At 44.5% G+C, this 23,186-nt stretch overlaps 2 protein-coding genes and 1 long non-coding RNA gene across 4 annotated transcripts in view; 2 read left to right on the top strand and 1 right to left on the bottom strand.

The window, feature by feature from the left end:
- The first annotated feature begins 12,650 nt into the window (after positions 1–12,650).
- On the top strand, positions 12,651–12,890 carry LOC116556204. Its single transcript, XR_004270884.1, has 2 exons — positions 12,651–12,722; positions 12,772–12,890. It is a non-coding gene; the product is annotated as an uncharacterized LOC116556204 (long non-coding RNA).
- A 340-nt stretch (positions 12,891–13,230) lies between these two features.
- CD3D (CD3d molecule) lies at positions 13,231–18,468 on the bottom strand. The gene is made up of 5 exons (XM_032285342.1): positions 16,758–18,468; positions 14,526–14,744; positions 13,934–14,065; positions 13,594–13,637; positions 13,231–13,385 (listed from the first exon to the last, which is right to left on the bottom strand). The coding sequence occupies exons 1-5, from the start codon at positions 16,810–16,812 to the stop codon at positions 13,320–13,322; spliced, it is 516 nt and encodes a 171-aa protein (XP_032141233.1). The 5' UTR covers positions 16,813–18,468; the 3' UTR covers positions 13,231–13,319.
- Positions 18,469–18,541: 73 nt separating this feature from the next.
- CD3G (CD3g molecule) overlaps positions 18,542–23,186 on the top strand; it is an 8,714-nt gene continuing 4,069 nt past the window's right edge. For both annotated transcript variants that reach the window (XM_032285341.1, XM_032285339.1), the window contains exons 1-2: positions 18,542–18,694; positions 22,776–22,799. In XM_032285341.1, coding sequence (XP_032141232.1) covers positions 18,556–18,694; positions 22,776–22,799 — 163 coding nt within the window. In that variant the 5' untranslated portion in view covers positions 18,542–18,555. The remainder of the gene's footprint in view (positions 18,695–22,775; positions 22,800–23,186) is intronic.

The following is a 23,186-nucleotide window of genomic DNA, read 5'->3' as shown; positions in this document are numbered from 1 at the left end:
TTGAAGTCACCATTCCTCCCCCCCACCACCCCCAATCCCTCAAACCATCTCTTTCACCGGCATGTCCTACCCCAGTGAAGGGTAGCGCCACCTACACAGTGCTACTGGATCAGAAACCCTGGAGCTGGCCTGGATGCCTCCTGCACCCTCATTTTCCCCATCCAATGAGTCACCAAATGGCACTCCCTAAATAACTCTTCAAACTGATTTCTCTCTGTTTCTGCTGCCAGAATTATGTGTGCCATATCACTTCCTGTTTGAAGCTCTTCAAGGATGCATTACCTCATACAGGAAAAAGCCCACACCCCCTCCTTAGCCTTACACTCCAGGCCTTTCGCCTTTGGGTCCTTACCACCTCTCCCTTATTTCTAACACTGTGCAACTTGAACGTCGTGCTCTAGTAAAACTAAACCTCTTGAAGTTCTCCCTGCTCACCACCTCCACGGTGTTTTTCCCCTGTCTTTGCTTATGCTTCCTTGTCTGCCTGGACTGTCCTTGCCTCCGTTTTTCTTTTTCTTTTTCTTTTTTTTTAATTAAGCTGACTTTGGCAAAGAAAATTTATGAATCGGGCAGCATTCTGAACCAGTAAAGGTTCAGAGTGCTCCACCCAGCAACATGGGCAGGCCGAATTTATTGGAAGTAACACACAGAAACAGTGTGATGGGGTACAGCTCAGCATTTGCCTTATGTGGACATGGTTTGATCAGTTGGCAGCCTGTGCCTAGTTAAAGCACAGCTGCTGTGACTTGCTGAGATTTGGCTATTTGTTACAAGAATATAGTCTCAGCTGGGAGGCAGTTTACTTAAATGCCAAGTTAGGTTGCACTTCAACAGGTATGGCAGCAGCTTTTGGCCAAATTTAATTTAAACATTTCTGCCTTTTAGTCAGCCTCTCAATTTTGAGAGATTGACCAAAACCTTGGGCCCTCACCCCATTTTCTATCACAATTATAATGAACTGGTTTTGTTTCAATATTGAGTTCACAACTTCACCTTAGTTGGATGATTCTTTATGCTTTCTTCATGTTTTTGTTATTCTAACCCTAATAGACCAGTTGATGTCTAAAGAATGGCTGCATAGGAGCACTCAAGTCTTCCCAGGGGAAGCAACACATCACAGAGATCATTATTATTATTATTATTATTATTACTTAAGATGGAGTCTCACTCTGTCACCCAGGCTGGAGTGCAGTGGCGCGATCTTGGCTCCCTGCAACCTCTACCTCCTGGGTTAAAGTGATTCTCCTGCCTCAGCCTCCTGAGTAGCTGGGGTTACGGGGGTGCACCACCACAGCCAGCTAATTTTTGTATTGTTAGTAGAGACGGGGTTTCACCATGTTGGCCAGGATGGTCTCAAACTCCTGTCCTCAAGTGATCCACCTGCCTTGGCCTCCCAATGTGTTGGGATTACAGGTGTAAGCCATTACGCCCAGCCAGGGAGACTATTATGATGACTATGAGTGAACAATGCCAAGAAGCTGAAGGACACTTCTTATCAGGAGTTTCCACAAACAACTAGTCAAAATCAAACAATTCAAAGTCCATGCAATAAAGACAGTCCAACAACATTTGAGTGCAGTTGGTCAATCTTTGTTTAGGGGATGATGGCGATTAAGGGTCATAGTTCACTACAAAAAGGCCTGATTTTAACTCACCCCATTAAATGAGAGCGCTATATTAGAGGGGTCTCAGAGACCTCCACCCAGCCACAGTGGACAAGCAGTGTTTATGAACAGAAAAAGGAAGTGGCATGGGATATAGCCTGATTGGTTACAGCTCAGCCTTTCCCTAATTTGGACACATTTGATCAGTCTGCAGTCTGCCCCGGCTGAAAGCTGGCTGCTATGATTGGAGGAGACGCCTTTCCTGTTACAAGAATATACTCTCAGGTCAGGCTGTAGTTTGTTTACATTTTAAATGAGGTTTCATCCCAGTCAAATCCCTACCAAGTATTCCCTATTCTGACCTTTCTGACTTCTACCACCATAGGCTAGTTTTTCTGGCTTTTCAGCTTTAAATAAATGGAATCACAATTTAAAAAAAAAAAAAAAGAGGAAGAAGAAGAAGAGAAAAAAGGAGGTTACAGTTCCCTAGTTTGCAGGATTTGGGAATAAATTTATTTATTGATTTATTTTTGACGGAGTCTTGCTCTGTCACCCAGGCCGGAATGCAGCAGCACAGTCTCAGCTCACTTGCAACTTCCACCTCCCAGGTTCAAATGATTCTCCTTGCTCAGCCTTCCAAGTACCTGGGACTACAGACTCTGTCACCCAGGCCGAATGCAGTGGCACAGTCTCAGCTCACTACAACCTCCACCTCCCGGGTTCAAATGATTCCCCTTGCCCAGCCTCCCAAGTACCTGGGACTACAGGCACCTGCCACCATGCCTGGCTAATTTTTGAATTTTTAGTAGAGACGGCATTTCATCATGTTGGCCAGGCTGGTCTCGAACTCCTGTCCTCAAGTGATCCACCCACCTCAGCGTCCCAAGGTGCTGGGATTACAGGCGTGAGCCACGGCACCTGGCCTAGAACACACTTCACTTAATTTAGCAGAACTTACTGCCTGTGCCCAGAGGAGGTGGCAGCAAGAGTTGCTTTCCATGAAGAGTGCATCTAATGAGAAGGCAGCTCCAGATGACTCTAAGGAAAATCAAGAATCAGGAGAGAAAGAAACGTGCAATCTATGCCCACCTCAGGTGAGGACCCCCAAACTCCTGGTTAATAGTAGGGACCTGCTTCCTCGTGCACTCCAGCTCCCTCTGCACCATACAGTTGCCTCCTGGGCCTAGCGACCACAACTTGGGGCCTCCTCTAAGGCCCAGAGTTCACAGAGTCGGATGATGCCCAGATGAAGTGGTTTGGGCCTTGTGGCAGCACCAGATCCAGGGCAAGTCGCGCCACTGGTCCACAGCGTACACGAGCCAGTAGCCCAGCAGCTGCAGCATGCCACTACACACCTGCACATGCAAAGGGCAGCAGGTGGCAAAGGGCACCTTGGCAAAGGTCAGTAGGTAGCACCGAGCCTGGGAGAGGCTGAGCACATTCCTAGACGAAGCCTGGAAGGCCTCAAGTGGCGAGTGGATCCCCGACCCACGGGTGATGTTGCAGATCCAGCCCTCAAGCTGTGGTGTGAGACTCGCCTTGCCTCCACTTTTCACTTGACTTCTATTCATGCATCAAAACTAACCAGATGATGATTTCCTCCAGGAAGCTCACAAAACGCCTCCGTAGATGAGGCTAAAAGCTGCCACTCCTTGATGCCAAACAACTCTATAACTCTGTTTATAATTCTAGCATATTTCTACCATCATATTAGATGTATCTGTATATTTAATGAAAAGACGGATGATAAATGGATGGTTGGATGGGTGGATGAATAGAAGATAGATGGATGAATTTTTTCACTACTAGATATAAGGACAGAATTTGTATTTTTCTTTAATATACCAGTTCCTACATAGTTCAGAGCCTAGTTCATAATATATCCTCAATAAATGTTAACATGAACTGACCTTGAAGATGATGCTGATGGAACTTCCACAGAAGACCAATAATATGTTGACGGGAAATCCAGATATTACCAACATAGATAGAAAAATAATCAAAATGAGCATGCTAAAAACTTGCAAGCACAGAGTCCCGCCTCAAAGGAATTTGCTCTTCCTCCAACTCTTTGGCTTGGGTTAATGTCTAGGAACAGTCAGCTAAAATCAACCTCATCCTAGGCAAAGATACTTTGGTTGGCAGTAGAGAATAAGAGAAAAGTTTGGTGTGGAATGAGAAGAGGTAAGAAGTTTTTTTTGTTGTTGTTGTTTTTTGTTTGCTTGTTTTGGATGGAGTCTTGCTGTACAGCCAGGCTGGAGTGCAGTGACGTGATCTCGGCTCATTGCAACCTCTACCTCCCAGGTTCAAGCAATTCTCCTTCCTCAGCCTCCTGAGTAGCTGGGATTACAGGCGCGTACCACAACACCTAACCAATTTTTGTATTTGTAGTAGAGATACAGTTTCACCATATTGGCCAGGATGGTCTCAATCTCTTGACCTCATGATCTGCCCGTCTCAAAGTGCTGAGATTACAGGCATGAGCCACCATACCTGGCCTTAATACCTTTCTTTACTGGGTGATCCATAGTTATAGATTATTTGGAAAGGGAAGCTGTCTAAAAACTAAGTGTCTCTTTTCAAATATGTCAGTTCTTAGTTCCTTCAGACATCCATGGGACAAGCGTTGGCCCTGTCCCAGACCTGGGGCATGATTAGGAGTCAGAGATCTGCCTCCCTGGCATTTGCCCATTACCTGTCCTGTAAAGTACAAGCAACTAGATGTAATGACAAAAATATTTCCCAACTTTTTCCAGTGAATTATCGAGCTATTTAACCCTGAGCACTTATTTTATTTGAGAATACATCAAAATGAAAGGATTGGAGGAGATGCTGAGAAGCCAGGGAAACCCTGATAACTCAGTCAATTCCAGCATTGCAGTATAACTATCACTGAATCATCATACCCTGTTCACTCAACAGGCTATGGACTCAGGGGTTCTATTTACCCTAATCCCATATTCCTCCTCACAGATTTAGAGCTGACCAGAGCAACAGGTCTCTTAAGTCCCTCTTTAGCCAAGCATTTCTAGCCCTGAGAAATGCAAATCAAAACCACAATGCAATACCACCTAACTCCTTCAAGAATAGCCATAATCAAAAAATCAAAAAATAATGGATGTTGGCATGGATGTGGTGAACAGAAAACATTTCTACACTGCTGGTGGGAATGTAAACTAGTACAACCACTATGGAAAATGGCATGGAGATTCATTAAAGAACTAAAAGTAGAACTTATCATTTGATCCAGCAATCTCACTACTGGGTATCTACCCAGAGGAAAATAAGTCATTATACAAAAAAGATATTTGCACACACATGTTTATAGCCTCACAATTCACAATTGCAAAAATGTGGAAGCAACTCAAATGCCCATCAATCGATGAGTGGATAAAGAAACTGTGGTGTGTTTATATAGATATATACTCATCGTATGTATATATGTGTGTGTGTATATATATATGTATATATACATATATGATGGAATACTACTCAGCCATAAAAAGGAATGAATTAATGAGTTAATGGCATTCACAGTGACCTGGATGAGATTGGAGACTATTATTCTAAGTGAAATAACTCAGGAATGGAAAACCAAACATTGTATGTTCTCACTCATAAGTGGGAATTAAGCTATGAGGATGCAAAGGCATAAGAATGACACAATGAACTTTGAGGACTCAGGGGGAAAGGTTGCTAAGGGGTTAGGGATAAAAGACCACAAATTGGGTACAGTGTATACTGCTTGGTTGATGGGTGTACCAAAATCTCACAAATTACCACTAAGGAACTTACTCGTGTAAACAAACATCACCTGTTCCCCAATAACCTATGGAAATTAAAAAATTTTAAATAAACAATTTCTAGCCCTGAACATTGTTTTTATTTGTGAAGTCTCATCCCACAGGTACCTGTTGCTTACTGACATCATGACCAGAGATATCCTAGCAAATGTCCTTGGAATGACAGGTGGAAGGGTTGGAAGTGGGGTTGAAATCCTGAGTAGGTTTCCTACTTGAACAGAGGCAGAGTAGTGCAGGATAAATGTAGATGCTGAGATGAGGGAAATAAGCAGGATGAGGAGGCTGTAGATTACACATGGAATGCAGAGGCCAGGACGGACACGCATGGTAGAAGGAACACCACATTGCAGTTGAATACACTGTGTAGGTGGGAAACAGTGGAAAGGAGGAATGCAGAATAAAGGAAAGATTAAGAGTGTAGAATAGGAGCTCAATTTCTGCTTCTGGCCTAGGTGGAGTATCAGGAATTGAACTTACCCTTCTGGATGCAACAACTAAGACATGAGACAAAATAGATGAAAATAATAGTTTTTAAGACATTGGATACCAGGCAAAAATAGACAGTGATCTCTGAGAGGTGAGAAAAAAACAAGGGACGCCCTAGGTTTGCCCCAGGTTACAGCCTAGAGAGAGTTCCCAGTCCATAGCGCAGGGAGGGAGAACCCAAACAGAGCGCAGAGATATCCTGGAGGTGAGGAGACAGAGATGACACGCCAAGGCTTCTAGAGGTTACAGAAGAGAGTACAACAGAGGAGAGAGATGCCCTCAGAGACAACTCCAGAGATCTGCAGAGGACCCTTCAAATCTTCAGCTGAGTAGTGAGCAGTGTGTGCATATAAATAAAGTACAAGAGGCCAAAGAAAGAACCACTTGAAAAGAGTCAAGAGAACGATTCCTGGAGCTCAGCTCACACAAGGCCAGAAAGAGTTCCTGTGCGGCAGGTGCAGTGGCTCACCCCTGTAATACCAGGACTTTGGGAGGCCAAGGCTGATGGATCGCTTAAGCCCAGGAGTTCAAGACCAGCCTGGCCAACATGGTGAAACCCCATCTCTACAAAAAATAAAAAAATTAGCTGGGCATGGTGGTGGGCACTGGTAATCCCAGCTACTTGGGAGGCTGAGGCAGGAGAATCGCTTGAACCCAGGAGGCGGAGGTTGCAGTGAGCTGAGATCGGCCACTGCACTCCAGCCCGGGCAACAGAGTGAGACTCCAACTCAAAAAAATAAATAAATAAATAACAATAATAAGTTAATGTGCCTTTATAATTCAAGGAGTATGTGGAAGAACATTCAGAAGGGTTTTGCCTCAGTAGTGAGAAGAAAGGAACCCTGCATAAAAGCGTTGTTCTGGTCATGCCTAAAGAACCTCAAAGGCAAGGCCCAAAAGAGCAAACTCTTTCCAAGTAAGTGACTGGACCCTAGAACAAAGCTCAAGAAAATGTATAGGAACACTGAAATATGTAGCATCTTAATTTTATATTTCTGGCATTTAACCAAAATTTATCAGACATGCAAAGAAACCAGAAAATGGGACTTGGAATGAGGGAGAAAAATCAATTCATTGAAACCAATCCAGAAATGACACAGATGATAGCATTACCAGGCAAAGACATTAAACAAGTGATTCTGTATGTTGAAGAAGCTACAGTAGTCCTCCCTTTTCCATGGGGGATACATTCTGAGACCATCAGTGTATGCCTGAAATCAGATTGTAGCAAACTCCATAACATACTTTGATTTTCCTAAACATACATATCTACAATAAAGTTTAATTTATAAATTAAGAATAGTAAGAGATTAGCAATAACAACTATTAATAAAACAATAATTATGACAATATTTGTGGGTTCCCACTAAAGCAGTATTTAGAAGGAAACTTATAGACAGAATTAAATGTATCTTAGAAAAGAACAAAGGTCTTAAACAATGAACACAGCTTCCACCTTGAAAAACTGGGAAAAAAAAAAAAGCAAATTAACCCAAAGTAGACCAAAAAAGAAGAAAGAAATCATGAAGATTACTATCCAAAATAGCAAAGACATGAAATCAACATAAATGGCCATCAACAGTAGACTGAATAAAGAAAATGTGGTACATGCACACCAGGGAATACTATGCAGCCATAAAAAAGAATAAGATTATGTACTTTGCAGGAACATGGATGGAACTGGAGGCCATTATCCTTAGCAAACTAATGCAGGAACAGAAAACCAAATACTTCATGCTCTGACTTATAAGTGGGAGCTAAATTATGAGAACGCATGGATGGAAAGAGGGGAACAACAGACACTGGGGCCTACTTCAGGGTGGTGGGTGGGAGGAGGGAGACGTTCAGAAAAAAAAAAAACTGGGTACTATGCTTAGTACCTGGGTGAGGAAATAATCTGTACACCAAACCCCCAAGTCACAAGTTTACCTGTATGACAAACCTGGACATGTAGCCCTGTACCTAAAATAAAAGTTAAAATATTTTTTAAAATAAAACAAAACCACATATTGATGAAAAATAATTTTAAACAATTATAAACACAATTTGAACAAAAATAAATAATATAAGAATAACCATGAAAAATAAAATAAAGATCAGAGCTGACATCAACAAGCTAGGAAACTGAAAAACCAATGAAATATTTTAGAAATAAATAATCTATAAGTAAAAAAAAAATCGATGACACCAAAAGATGGTTCAGAGACCAATAAAACGGATAAATTTCTGGCCAGATTGATCAGGAAAAAACAGAAAATATATAAATTACCAATATTAGGAATGAGAAGTGACATCACAGCTTCTACAGGTATTAAAAGAATAAGTCGGGAACTGTGGCTCATGCCTGTAATCTCAGCACTTTGGCGGGTTGAGGCAGGTGGATCACCTGAGTTCAGGGGTTTGAGACCAGCCTGGCCAACATGGCAAAACCCGTCTACTAAAATACAAATATTAGCCAGGCACAGTGGCTCATGCCTGTGATCCCAGCTACTCGGGGGGCTGAGACAGAGGAATAGCTAGAACCCTGGAGGCGGAGGTTGCAGTGAGCTGAGATCAAGCCACTGCACTCCAGTCCAGGCAACAAAATGAGACTCTGTTTCAAAAAAAAAAAAAGAAGAAGAAGAAGAAAGAAGAAGAAAGGAATATTATTGTTTTAGTCCATTCAGCCTGCTATAATAAAAATATCATAGAATGGGTGGCTTAAACAACATTTATTTCTCAGTTCTGGAGGCTGGGAAATCCAGGATTTCCCAGATTTGGTGTCTGGTAAAGACCCATTTCCTGGTTCATATCTTCTTACTGTATCCTCACAAGATAGAAGGGGCAAGGGAGTTCTCTGGGGACTCTTTTGTGAGGGCAGTAATGCCATTCATGGGGGCTCCACCCTCATGCCCTAATCACCTCCTAAAGGCTCCACTTCTTTTTTTATTATTTCTTTTTTCTTTTTGAGACTCGCTCTGTCACCCAGGCTGGAGCGTAGTGGTGCGATCTCAGCTTGCAGCAACCCCTGCCTCCCGGGTTCAAGCAATTCTCCTGCCTCAGCCTCCTGAATAGCTGGAATTACAGGTGCACACCACCATATTCAGCTAATTTTTGTATTTTTAGTAGAGATGTTGTTTCGCTATGTTGTCCAGGATGGTCTCAAACTCCTGACCTCAAGTGATCTGCCCGCCTCAGCCTCCCAAAATGCTGGGATTACAGAGGTGAGGCGCCACACCCCAATTTCTAATACCATCACATTCAAGGTTAGGAATTCAACATAGGAATTTCAGGGGAACACAAACATTCAGCCCATAGCAGTTATGAACAATCGTGCCAACAAATTTCACAACTCAGATAAAATGGACACATTCCTTGAAAAATCTCACTAATGATGAAATAGATAGCCTGAATAGCCCTTTATCTATTAAATAAATTGAATTTGTAGTTAGAAAAAAAAAATAACTTCAGACCTAGGTAGCAACACTAGTGAAATCTATCAAACATTTGAAGAAGAAATAACACCAGTTCTATACAAACACTTCAAGAAAATTGAAGAAGGAATTCTTCCAACTCATCTATGGAGACCAGATTTACCCTGTGTTGATTACCCTGGTTAGTTTTAATGTGTCAACTTAGCTAGGCCATGATACCCAGATATTTGGCCTAATACATCAGGACGTTATTGTGAAAGTATTTTTATTGATGAGATAAACATTTAAATTAGTAGACTTTGAATAAGGTAAATTACCCTCCATAATGTGGGAAGACCTCATTCAATCACTTGAAAGCTTTAAGAGAAAACAGAGTGAGGCCCTCTGAGGAAGAGGAAAATCTGCCTCTAGATCATCTATGGACAGTTGCAACAGCAGCTCCCTGGATCTCCAACTTTCCAATACTCTTGCAAATTTTAGACATGTCAGCCTCATGACCCAATTTCTCTAGAGAAACAGAAACAATAGGGTACACAGTTGTTCTAGCCCTTGGTGGAGGATTAGCTCCAGGATCTCCCCATGGCTACCAAAATTCATGGATGCTCAAGTCCCTTATATAAAATGATGTAATATTTGCATATAACCTGCACACATGCTCCTATGTACTTTAAATCATCTCAAGATTACTTGTAATACCTAATATAACATAAATGCTATATAAATAGTTATTGTACTGTATTTTTTTTTTTTTTGAGATGGAGTTTCGCTCTTGTTACCCAGGCTGGAGTGCAATGGCGCAATCTCGGCTCACCGCAACCTCCGTCTCCTGGGTTCAGGCAATTCTCCTGCCTCAGCCTCCTGAGTAGCTGGGATTACAGGCACACGCCACAATACCCAGCTAATTTTTTGTATTTTTAGTAGAGACGCGGTTTCACCATGTTGACCAGGATGGTCTCGATCTCTTGACCTTGTGATCCACCCGCCTCGGCCTCCCAAAGTGCTGGGATTACAGGCTTGAGCCACCACGCCCAGCCTTGTACTGTATTGTTTAGGGGATAACGACAAGAAAAGTTCTGTGTATGTTCGGTACAGGGGCAGTCATCATTTTTTTAAAAAGCATTTTTGATCCTCAGTTGGTTAAATCCACAAATGCAGAACCCATGGCTTCAGAGAAACAGACAAACTAAACCAATGGGATATATATACATATATGTGTGTGTGTGTGTGTGTGTATGTGTGTGTGTGTGTGTGTGTAATTTATTAAAGTAGACAAAGAAGTAATAAGATTACTATTCACAAGAATAGTACAATAGAAATAACAAAGATTACTATTGGCCTGGCGCGGTGGCTCAAGCCTGTAATCCCAGCACTTTGGGAGGCCGAGGCGGGTGGATCACGAGGTCAAGAGATCGAGACCATCCTGGTCAGCACGGTGAAACCCCGTCTCTACTAAAAATGCAAAAAATTAGCTGGGCATGGTGGCGCGTGCCTGTAATCCCAGCTACTCAGGAGGCTGAGGCAGGAGAATTGCCTGAACCCAGGAGACGGAGGTTGCGGTGAGCCGAGGTCACGCCATTGCACTCCAGCCTGGGTAACAAGAGCGAAACTCCGTCCCAAAAAAAAAAAAAAAAGATTACTATTATACTATTATTCACAATAGCAAAGTGAGATACACACACACACATCCCATTGGTTCTGTCTCTCTGGAGAATCCTAATATACTGATACCAAAAACAAAGTGATTAAAAGAAAACTATAGACAAATCCTCTTATGACATAGAGGCAAAAACTCTTAACAAAATTTTAATAAATTTAATCTAATAGAATATCAAAAGAATAATACAAAATGACTAGAGTTTTCTTCAGGAATGCAAAGTTGGTTTAATATATCGTGCCATCAATGTAATTTACCATATTAACAGACTAACAAAGTAAAACCACATTATCATCTCAAAGGATGCAGGGTAAGCACTTGACAATACTCGACATCTATTTTTGATAAAAATTCTCAGCAAACTAGAAAGAAAAGAACTTCCTCAACCTGTTAAAGGACATCTAAGGAAAACCCACAGTTAACATAATACTTAAAGATGAAAGACAAGGCTTTCCTTCTAAGATCATAAACAAGGCAATGATGTCCTGTCTCTACTTCTATTCGACATTGTACTGGAGGTTCTAGCCAGTATAATAAGCCAAGAAACGGAAAAAAAAAAAAAAGCACCCAGATAGGAAAGGAAACAAACTGTTTTCATTTACAGACAACATGATCATCTATGTAGAATACTCAATGCGCTTACAAAAAAAGTTACTAGAATTAATAAGTGAGTTTAACAATTTTCCAGGGTACAAGATTAATATACAAAAATTAACTGTATTTATATATACTAGCAATAAACCATTGGAAATTTAAAAAATTTTAATACCATATATATCCTGGCATGGTGGCTCACAACTGTTATCCCAGTACTTTGGGAGGTCAAGGTAGGAGGATCACTGAGTACAGGAGTTCGAGGCCAGCCTAGGCAACATAGTGAGCTCCCATGTCTACACAAAAATAAAAATATTCAGGCATAGTGGCACCCATGTGTAGTGCCAGAGCTACTTGAGAAGCTGAGGTGGGAGGATTGCTTAAGCCCAGAAGTTCGAGGCTGCAATGAGCTATGATCATACCACTGCATTGCAGCCTGAGTGACAGAGAAAGACCCTGCCTCTAAAAAGACAAAAAAACAAAGCACTTACAATAGCATCAAAAATATAAACTATTTAGGAATAAATCTGGCAAAATATATGTTCATATATGAAAGACTCAATATTGTTAAGATGTTAATTCTCCCGAAATTGATCTATAAATGCAATACGATCTTGATCAAAGTCCCAGCAGGCATTTTTGTGGTAACTGAGGAGCCAATTCAAATGGAAGTGCAAAGGACTTAGAGTAGCCAAAACAACGTTCTTTAAAAGTTTTAGTCCAGGCACAGTGGCTCATGCCTGTAATCCCAGCACTTTCAGAGGCTGAGGTGTGCGAATCATTTGAGTTCAAGAGTTCAAGATCAGCCTGGCCAATATGATGAAACCCTGTCTCTACCAAAAATACAAAAATTAGCTGAACATGGTGGCACACGACTGTAATCCCAGATATTTGGGAGGCTGAGGCAGGAGAATCACTTGAACCCAGGAAACAGAGGTTGCAGTGAGCCAAGATCATGCCATAGCACTCCAGCCTGGGCGACACAGTGAGACTCCATAAAAAAAAACCTGTCTCAAACTTCTGCTTTCCAAGTAGACGGAGCAGGGTAATGTGCTTTAATTGGTGAAGAGTTTCTAATCCCAGTTTATCATGCAGAAGGCAGAAACAAGTCAGGGACAGATCCTGGCACAAGGAAGCTAAAATGGTGCCTTTAACATAGGGGAAGGGGGTATGAAAGAGACTTAGGTTGAGACTAACAGCTAGTGGCCCCTGCTCAGCAGGGCTGTAGAGTTGAGGCCATCCCTTTAACAGCAGTGGGACTTTGTCACACACACACCCTCTGAGTCTTGGTGAGAAACTAGTCCCAGGGCCCCTTGTTGTCTCTGCCACCCCTGTTCATGACGTCATGGAAACTTCTATGTGGCTGGGCTCCTGAACACAGCAGCCTACCCTCAGCTGGATGAGGCAGCCAAAACCCTAAAAAGGTTATCATAGGGACTGGAGTCAACAAGTAGCTGGGGAACATGGTGGAGCAGACCCTTCACGCAGGGAACCCTGTGGGCTAAAAACCCCAGACAGCCAAGGATGTGGTGGGAGACTGCCCAACGCACTGTCTGTGTGGGGCAGAGGAAGGAAGGAGATGAAGGAAGGAAACGGGGGGCAGGAGGGAAGGATCCTGGCCAAGTCAGGACAATCCCCATGCCTTGCCCAGGAGCCTTAAGAAGTCCAGGCACCTGCCAAGTAAAAGAGGTTATATTTATTGGCTGAACTAAGAAGGAAAGATATAGTTGATAACAGATGCTTCTAGAAGCCACCAGTCTCAGGTTCACTTGTTCCGAGGCCAGTTTCCTCCCAGGCGGCTGTACTGAGCATCATCTCGATCACGGAGGGGCTAAGAGAGAAGAGGGAACAGTCAGGAGGCAGGGTCAGCACTCTTCTAGGAAGGGCCCCAGCAGGCTCCGACGATGAGAGCTCCTGCCTGACCTCTCCAGCCACACCCAGAGATGAACTCCCCAATAGGACCCTTCCATGTGCAAATAGCACTCAGTGTCAGCCTCTCTGTCCCTACTCACCACCCCCTCCTTCCCCTCAGGGCTCACCTGATAGACCTGGTCATTCCTCAGCAGAGCTTGTGTGTCAGCCGCTAGAAGAACCAGAGAGAGATATCAACGGCCTAGCAGGATGGGACAGCGAGACCCACTCACCCACACCCTCAGAAGTCTACATGAGTGATATGAACTCACAAGTTCTTTCAACAAGTCAAGGTTCTAGGAGTCTTTAGGAGACTGCAAGAGTAACTCCCAGGTGAGAGTAAACCTACCATCAGCCCCATTCCTTAGCTGGTGCATAAGCTCACTGGTATACACACACACACACACACACACACACACACACAAACACACACACACACACACACACACACGCTGTTCTTCCACTAACCCCCAGAGAGTCTTCCAGTCTCATGTCCAGCAAAGCAGTAGACTCCCAAAGCGAGAAGTAGAGTGGCAATGACATCAGTGACAATGATGCCAGCCAGGGTGGCTGGATACAGCTCCACACAGTTCTGGCACACTGCGGGGGAAGGGAGGAGAGAGGAGAGGTTGAGAGCCTTTAAGATCAGGGAAACATCTCGGCCTCCTAAGGCAACCCTGAGATCTCTCATGCCAAAACCCAAACTTCAATAAGACCCTGGGAATAGGGCCTGGTGATAGCGTTGCCACATCTTCCTCCACCCTTCATCCTGAGGAATCCCTGAGGAGAGCCAAGAAGTCATCTCAGCTTTGTGGGACCTTGCACAAGGTGGTGGGCCAAACCTTTCAGCCAACCAAGGCTGCTGTAACGTGACCCTTACTGCTCTGTCTTGCTGAGTTAAGCGCTCTCTTCCACTTCAAAGGTGCCCAAATCTAGCTTGTACCACTGCAATAGTGACCTCAGTTTGTTTAGAGAACAGATGGGTTCACCACAGCCCCCTCTAACCTGAAAGTCCAGAAGCCCCATCCATTCCAACCCAAAAGGTCCAGGAAGCACATACTTCGATAATAAACTTGCACGGTAGATACTTTGCCAGCATATTTTTCTGTCCCATTACACTGATACATTCCTCGTGGGTCCAGGATGCCTTTTCCCAGGTCCAGGCTTGTATTGTTCGCGAGCGGTGTTCCCACTGTTCCCTCTACCCATGTGATGCTGGTATTGCAATTCACAAACACTCGGTCCTCAAGTTCCTCTACAGGTATCTTGAAGGGGCTTACTAAAGGGGAAGAAATACCACAATTGGAGACAGCTCTTTGGTCTGCACCAAGCCCTTTCTTCTGCAGAAGCTCATACTTAAAAAGGACCACTTTCGTCGTCCAGGAGAGTCTATGATTTCTATTGAGAGAGACAGAAGTCACAAACAAGAAGAAACCTTCAGAAAGTTCCCTGCCAACTGCAGGGGCCAAGGGGGACAGGAGGATGCTGTTCAAGCAGAGGACAGGTCTTGGGGGACTTAGGGCAAAAGAAGACCCCTCAGAGCACGGTTGATCCAAGCACCTTCCTGGAAATGAGTCCAGAACGCCAATGAGGAGTACGAGGATCATGGACCACTGAAACACCAGAAAGATATGGAAAGACAGAAGAACATTCCTCGGTTGGAAATGTCTGCATTTTTTCTTCAAGGAAACATCTAATTCTACTTCCCAGCCATCTACAACACTCTCACTTCAACTCCTTGTCCTCATCCTTCCTCATTGCCCCTGCTCCAGTGATAACAAAGAAAGCGGGGCTCTCAATACTGAAGCCTCTCCCAGGGCCAGGGATGGCTGTGGGTGGAGACCAGCTGGTTTACCGGCCCCCGAATTACCAGCCCAGTGATCCAGAAGGGGACCAGGACAAATCCCATGTACAGATTTTCCATCCTTGGTTAGAAGGAGAAGAACAGAAAAAATTTTTTATTCAATCCGTTCCTGGAGCTCCTCACAAGTCAAGTCTTGGGGGAGAGTTTAAGGGCTGGAGGTGAGTCCAGCACCATTCCAGATGCAGTGAGTTGCTTTGACAGCCTGAGCACATCTCCACAGCCCACAGAAGCATTATAGTCTATACCTCCAAACACAGGGAAAGGTGGAGACTACATTCATTCAATCTGGCTTCACACTGGGTCACGAATTTGGATACAAGAGCTTCTTCTAGAAAACCCTAAAATAGCTGCTGCTCGCACTTCTGAAGCAGGTTGGAAGTAGATGCATGTCCACTCAGAGAGACACATGCACATCAAATGCTTCACATCCTACAGTGGCATCCTCTTCAGGGATCTGTCTCCAGCGGAAATCATGAGTGTCCTAGTGCAGCCGACTATTCGGTGACCATTGGACCCAGTTTGCTTAGGGGTTCCTGGGACATGGGAATTTCCATTTTAAAAGTGAAATTGGCAAACTGAGATGAGTTGAAATCCTCCTATGTGATAACCCCTCGAATCTTCCCTCCCTTCTGCTCAATCTAAAGTTAACTTCTCCCAAAGCATTCCCATTAGTGCTAGGACATAGCTCCAGGGGTGACATAATTATGGCCAAATGAACAAGAGTCCCGATTACAGAGGCCATCAGCCCTAAAAGGAATAGTGCAAGAAGCTGTGCTCCCAAGACCAGCCCCAGGTTCAGGTACATACATACTGAGCTATTTCCTACAGATCTCTGGCCTAAGGCCTTCTGAGAGACATTCTAGGCCTAAATGCACCCGTGGCTGGAGTCGGTCAAAGTCAAGAGCCTGTTTCCCAGACTCTATGCTACATCCCAGCCCTGCCATCCTGACACCCTGGGGTGCCTGGTGAATTGAAGCTGGCACTGAGAAGCACGTGTGTGTGTGTGTGTGTGTGTGTGTGTGTGTGTGTGAGAGAGAGAGAGAGAGAGAGAGAGAGAGAGAGAGAGAGATGAAGTCTCATGGGGTTGCCCAGGTCGGAGGGTAGTGGCATGATAACAGCTCACTAAAACCTTGAAATCCTGGGCTCAAGTGACTCTCCTGCTTCAGCCTCTCAGGTTGCTGGGACTACAGCTGTAACCACCATGAATGGCCAATTTTTTTGTTTTTTGTAAAAATAGAGTCTCACCACGTTGCTCAGACTGGTCTCAAACTCCTGACCTCAAGGGATCCTCCCACCTCAGCCTCCCAAAGCTCTGGAATTACTGACATGAGCCACCATGCCCAGCAAGAAGCACTTTCAAGTGGGCCTCACTCCCAGCGGTAATGTCCCTCTCAGGTCCCTTCCCCCACCCACCTGGAGTAGCCTTACCTTGGGGGAGAAGGGTAACCAGTACCAGACCAGACAGAAACATGCTACGTTCCATCTCCCAGCGGAACTCATCCAGCAGATAAAGCCAGGTCACTGAACTAACAGCCTGGGTGAGAGCTGCCCTCCCCCAACTGACTCTAGGTACCGGAAAAAGTAGAGTGGGGGAGGAACTAGAAGATGTCTGCTTCTCTGCTTTCTGCCGTTGATGACGGGAGACTGTCAGGGTGGGGGTGGGCTAGGAGTAGGTTAGGAAGGAAGCAGGTGTAAATTGCTGTATCTCTCAGCAGGGAGCTGGCAGAGAATATGGAAAAGGCAGCCGGAACTTTAGAGTCCCTACTCACAATGCAACTACATTTACTCACCACCTAAAAACTGCTACATCCCAAAGCTCCCTGAGAGAAGCCATCAGCCCCATAGCGCAAGCCATAGCAGCTAGGTTTCTCATGGAGGCTGGTCTTTCTCAGGACCCTTCACTGGGCAACTGGGGACACGAGATCTAGCAGCTTCTTGCCAGTGAGAGGCTGGGCCTTAGAGACCTCAGCCAGAGATTTGAATCCTGGGTCCAATACTGCCTACCTGTGGGGCCTGGGCCAGCTATGAAATTTTTCAGAGCCTTATTTCGTTAGTACCATGTAAAGATTCAAACAAGGATGTTTGCTTGGTGCCTTACACATCGTATGTGCTCAATAAGGGCTAGTTATTAATAATAATATAATTGACTCACAGGCAATATTGAGCCTCCCGGGGAGACAAATGGACCTTCTCCCCCAGTGGCCAACAAGGATCTGAAATGCTTCACACTGCTGCAGTTAGACTGTCATTTACCTGAGGACAGAGCCATGCCTGTCTTGCTCACTGCTGTATCTTGTGCCTGGCACATATCAGGAACTCTGCACGTTTTTGTTGGCTCACTCACTGACTGGCTGAGGGAGACAGGGCCCTGAGATCCTGGATACTCAGTCCCAGCTCTGACCCCTGAAAATGTGGTTCCCGTCTTCTTGGAATCGTTCCACCTATTTCCTTCCAGGCACCTCTTTCATGACCTCAAAAGAACAGTGAAGTGGGCGCCATGGCTCACGCCTCTAATTCTGGCACTTTGGGAAGCTGAGCCAGGTGGATCATGAGGTCAGGAGTTGGAGACCAGCCTGGCCAACATGGTAAAACCCAGTCTCTACTAAAAATACAAAAATTAGCTGGGCGTGCTGGCATGTGCCTGTAGCCCCAGCTACTCAGGAGGCTGAGGGAGGAGAATCGCTTGAACCTGGGAGGCAGAGGTTGCAGTGAGCCAAGATCACACCACTGCACTGCAGTCTGGGCGACAGAGGGAGACTCCATCATAAAATAAAATAAGATAAAATAAACGGTGAAAAAAAATCCTGAATGAAGGCCTGGACCGAGGCGGCTTTCCATTCAGAGGTCCAGCCCCAAGCAGCCGAGAACCCCTCCTAAATTCATTACCTATAGCAACAACAACTAGCAACAAGTAACAACTGGCTACAATCCTAACAACTAATGACAGGGTTATTTCTCTCTCTCCTGAAGAAAAGGTCCCAGGACCATCTCCCACCCAGCATCCACTGTGGGTCCCTGTGCAAGATGAGCTCTGAGTGGGAATCCAGCACTCTCTCCCTCTCCTTCCTCACCACCTCCACCCTCTACTCCTTAACAGAAAAACAAAAGGCATCTGCACCTGCAGCCCTGCTGAGGCCCCTGCTGAGGCCCCTGCTGCCCACGCTTGCAGCAGAGGGTGGAGGCTCTGGGTGCTTGCCTTCTCTCAAGGGCCCCAGCCTGAACGGAGATGGGTGGGGCCAGTCTAGCTGCTGCACAGACTGACTGGCTGCTAAGGGCTGCTCCGCGCTTTTGCCAGAGGACAGAGACTGACATGGAACAGGGGAAGGGCCTGGCTGGCCTCATCCTGGCTGTCACTCTTCTTCAAGGTAAGGGCCTACTAGGGGTCTGGCAGCCTGGGGAAGGGCTCAAGGGAAGAGGCCATGACTAGGGAGACAGGAATATTGGGATCCCTAAACTTAAAGCTACTTCTGCTGTCACCTTAGTGTTCAAAGAAAGCCAAAAATGGAGCCTCTTAACTGTTCTCTGCTAGAGAGAAACAGTGTCCCATGGTGGAGAAGAAATCCTTGTCTCTGAAAAATCCAAACACAGTACTTAACTGGCTAAAGAGAGGACCCTGTTACCGCCATCTTAGGTTTGAACATAGCTCAAAAAGCCATAGGCCAGGAAACTAAAAGGAAAAAGTATATGTTCCCTTGTTCAGAGCTGGGGGTTAGCAGTCAACCTATGAAATGACCATTCACTCAGTTGGGCAGTTGGTCAATTGGTCAACAAAGATGGGTAAGATCCTAATATGTGATAGGCCATGAGGAAATAAAAATGAATAAAACGCTTATGCACTACGGAAATTATAGTCTCCTTGGAGAGATTAGTTTTCATGGTGCCAGACTGACTGTAAGGTACAGTATGCATGCCTGCACGAATATTCCATTGGGAAGATCCAGTAGGAAGTGGATGAACTGGGTTGATGCCTGGAATCTGGACATACTAGGGGACGTTAAAACCATGGAATTTGCTGAAGTCACATCAGTAGTATGTGAGGAAGAGGAGGCTGAAGATGGAACAGTGAGGGCACCAATTTTAAGGGGCAGTTAAAGGAAAAAGTAAATTTCAGGAAAGAGATAAAAGGAAAATCAAAGAGCTGAAATAATCAGATGTGTGCAATACCTTGGAAACCAAGAGAGTAGAGAGCTTCTAGAAGGAATTACCAAGAGTATAAAATGTTAAAGAGAGCCCACTAACATAAGAATATATTTAAAACTTTAAATCCGTGGGATGTGGCAGAATACCCGTCACGGGTGAATTAGCACAGTTTCAGTGGGATATTGTGAGTGGAAGCCAAGTGAAAACTGGTAGACAGTGACGGTCAGGTGATGAGGTCAGCAAGTGTAGACGATTCTTTAAAGAAATTTGGATGAGCAGGGAGAAGAGACTGCATGGCTGATAGAGGAGGAAGTCAAGTCTAAGAATAAATGTTTTTGAGGTGAGAGAAACTTGATAACATTTCTAAGCTAACAGAGAAGATGATGAGTAGAGCAATTTCCTGGAGTTGATGTTGGAAGGATAGAGTCAAGAGTGGGGTCAAGAGCACAGAGGGGAAGGTAAGACCTCTAAGACCAGGAAAAAGGAAGTGCAAACAGTGCTGGCCAGATAGGTTTATAAAGGGAATGGAAGCTAAAGAGAAAGGACCATAACAGCTACCATCTTCTAAAAAAAACCAGGTGGGAGGCAAAAGCTGGGTAATGGCCGGGTGGGAGACTTGAAGAGGACAATGAGAGTTTAGAACAGAATTATTTCTGAGAGAAATGGGAGGAAAAGTCAGCTAAAAAAGGAGCAGCTCTGAAGCCTGGATGAGGTGGCTGGATAGTATGGAAACAGCATTGAGTTGAGCAGTAGAAAACCTGACCTCTGGGTCCAGCTTGGACACCAATGTACTATGTGTGCTTGAACAAATCCTCCTCTGTCTGAGAGTTCTCACACCAACCAATCTAGAAATGTGCCTACATGACCTCTTAAGTCCTAAAAGGAAACCTCACTCAGATATGCAACATTAAAAGATGTCAGTAGGCCAGGTGCAGTGGCTCATGGCTATAATCCCAACACTTTGGGAGGCCAAGAAGGGAGGATCATTTGAGTCCAGGAGTTCAAGACCAGCCGTGTCTACAAAAACTACAAAAGTTAGCCAGGCATGATGGCATGCACTTATGCCAGCTACTCGGGATGCTGAAGTGGGAGGATTGCTTGAACCAAGGAGTTCAAGGCTGCAGTGAACCGTGATCACACCACTGCCTTTCAACCTGAGTGACAAAGCAAGAAAAAAAAAGATGTCTCAAAAAAAAAAAAAAAGATGTCAACGATCAGTGCAATCCAGATCCAATTTAGAATGAAGGGTCTCTGTCCTCCCTCTGTCTTCTGACAAGGTGGTCAGGAGAAGAGCTAGATAGAAACCTCTTATCTGTTGCCTTGCGTTTTCTCCTATTTTCTCATTTATTCATTTGCACATTCATTCAACAAATAAAGTTCCTACCTTGTCCAGGCACTGCACTGGATACTGTTCAAAAATAGTCCAGCCCTGCCTGAGGTTCTGAGAGAGTTCGCTTATTCTATTTCCATTATACTTTGACTCATGACTGACTCTGCCTGTCACACACACTCTGACTCTAGCCATACCACCTCTCTTGTCCTTTTTGAAAGCTGTATCTTATTCAGCTATTCCTTCTATTCAGAATGCCTTATCTGTCTGGTATACTTCCTGCTTACTTTTCAAGGCCCAGATAAATGTCACTTCCTCTGTTAAGCTTTCCCTGATCCCCACCTTTGGGCAAAATTAATAGTTTCCACCCTCTTTCATATGCATTCATATAAGCACTAAAAGATAATGTATATGTTCTATTAAATTAATTGAATATGTATTTTAATTTTTTCACTTCATCGTAAACTTTGGAAGCACCAGCTGATTTTTCATATCAGCAGTCTTTTCTTTTATAATATTGAATTATTTTAGGTCATAATAGTGCTCATTAAATGTTTGGATCAAATACAATTGAATTGAAGTGCCAGATCTCTGTAGTATGTCTGCCATGCAACTCTACTACCCTAAGGTGGGGTTTTTTTGTTTATTTTTGTTTTTTTGAGACAGAGTCTTGCTCTGACACCTAGGCTAGGATGCAGTGGTGCAATCTCGGCTCACTGAAACCTCCACCTCCCAGGCTCAACCATTCCTCCCACTTCAGCCTCCTGAGTACTGGTGCATACCACCATGTCCAGCTAATACGTTTGTATTTTTTTGTAGAGACAAGGTTTCTCCGTGTTGCCCAGGCTGGTCTCTAACTCCTGGGCTCAAGCAATCTGTCCACCTCAGCCTCCCAAACTGCTGGGATTACAGGCGTGAGCAACCACACCCAGTCACTCTGAGTTTTTGAGACAGATTTGAGGACTAACTGAATAGCTAACTTCCCTGGGACATCCAGGGTTTTTACCAGAAAACGATCACCAAGGCTGACGACTTTATAAGGAGCTCAGCCTAAAGGCTTTGTATAGTGCACACCTGCTCCTTGCCAGGGCATTGGCTGCTCAAGAAGCAGAGTGTTCTGGACTAGATAGGCAATATACTACAACATAATTCTGATACTAACCCCCGAAATTAGTTGTCAGGCCATACAGGTTAAGAGCATGGTTCCCAACAAGATTGCTCTCACTTTAAATCCCAGCTACAAGTTCAGGGGACCCCAGACCACTCACACTTCTGACAAACTACCTACAAATCCTAAGGATTCCCATGACCTGCCTCATTGATAATTTGCTAGAATAACTCACAGAACCTAGGAAAGTGCTATACTTCCTATTTCAGTTTTATTAAAGAGAATAAAATCAGGACCAGCTAAATGAAAAGGGCAAGGTCTAGGAGGGTCCCAAACACAGAGCCTCCATATCCTCTCCCCCTGGAATTAGAACACATCTCCCCCAGCACTCTCCCACACTCTGCCAGCACATCCATGTGTTCACCAGCCAGGAAGCTCCATCAAGTTTTTATTGATGTATCTTTACATAGGCGTGATTGATTGAATCATCGCCACTTGACTGATCTCAATCTCTAGGTTTCCTTCCTGGGGCTGATATCACTAGTTTCAAAGCTGCAATACTCTTACCATATTGTTGGTCTTAACCAGCACCATCCTGAGTCATCACCATAGCATAAACTCAGGTATGATCCACCACGGATAACAAAGTCACTTCTAACACTCACGAAATTCCAGGAGGTTAGAAACTCCATCCCAGGACACCAGGACAAAGATGAGACAAATTCTTTATTATCACCTTGATTCAATTTGGTAACTCAGTCAGATTTGGATCTCTCTTTATCTTGGCCTCAAATAACCATGAAAATACTTCAGGGCATCCGAACAACTCCACGCCAGCTAATCCTCTATCTCTCTTCTGCCTTTACAGGTACTTTGGTCCAGTCAAACAAAGGTAGGAGAAATGGCTTCTTTCCATACTCACATTCAGAAAATTGATGGAAATTTGGCTTCCTACAACAGTAGTCCTGCAGGAGCAAACAGTTTAGAATGAATAAAAGCACGGGGGGCTGGGCGCGGTGGCTCAAGCCTGTAATCCCAGCACTTTGGGAGGCCGAGGTGGGTGGATCAAGAGGTCAAGAGATCGAGACCATCCTGGTCACCATGGTGAAACCCCGTCTCTACTAAAAATACAAAAAATTAGCTGGGCATGGTGGCGCGTGCCTGTAATCCCAGCTACTCAGGAGGTTGAGGCAGGAGAATTGCCTGAACCCAGGAGGCGGAGGTTGCAGTGGGCCGAGATCGCGCCACTGCACTCCAGCCTGGGTAACAAGAGTGAAAC

The sequence above is a fragment of the Sapajus apella genome, unplaced genomic scaffold (assembly GCF_009761245.1).
Source record: "Sapajus apella isolate SASKATOON/1434 unplaced genomic scaffold, GSC_monkey_1.0 scaffold16, whole genome shotgun sequence".
Classification (NCBI taxonomy): domain Eukaryota; kingdom Metazoa; phylum Chordata; class Mammalia; order Primates; family Cebidae; genus Sapajus; species Sapajus apella.
The sequence above is the reverse complement of the archived record's forward strand: the minus strand, read 5'-3'. Positions and strand labels throughout refer to the sequence as shown.

Coding starts and splice junctions, on each gene's coding strand:
- CD3D (XM_032285342.1), bottom strand. CDS start 16,812: ATGGAACGTAGCATGTTTCTGTCTGGTCTGGTACTGGTTACCCTTCTC. Junction 14,066..14,525: donor CGTGCAAGTTTATTATCGAA/GTATGTGCTTCC, acceptor CTTCCCCCGCAG/TGTGCCAGAACTGTGTGGAG. Junction 13,386..13,593: donor GGAATGACCAGGTCTATCAG/GTGAGCCCTGAG, acceptor CTTCTCTCTTAG/CCCCTCCGTGATCGAGATGA.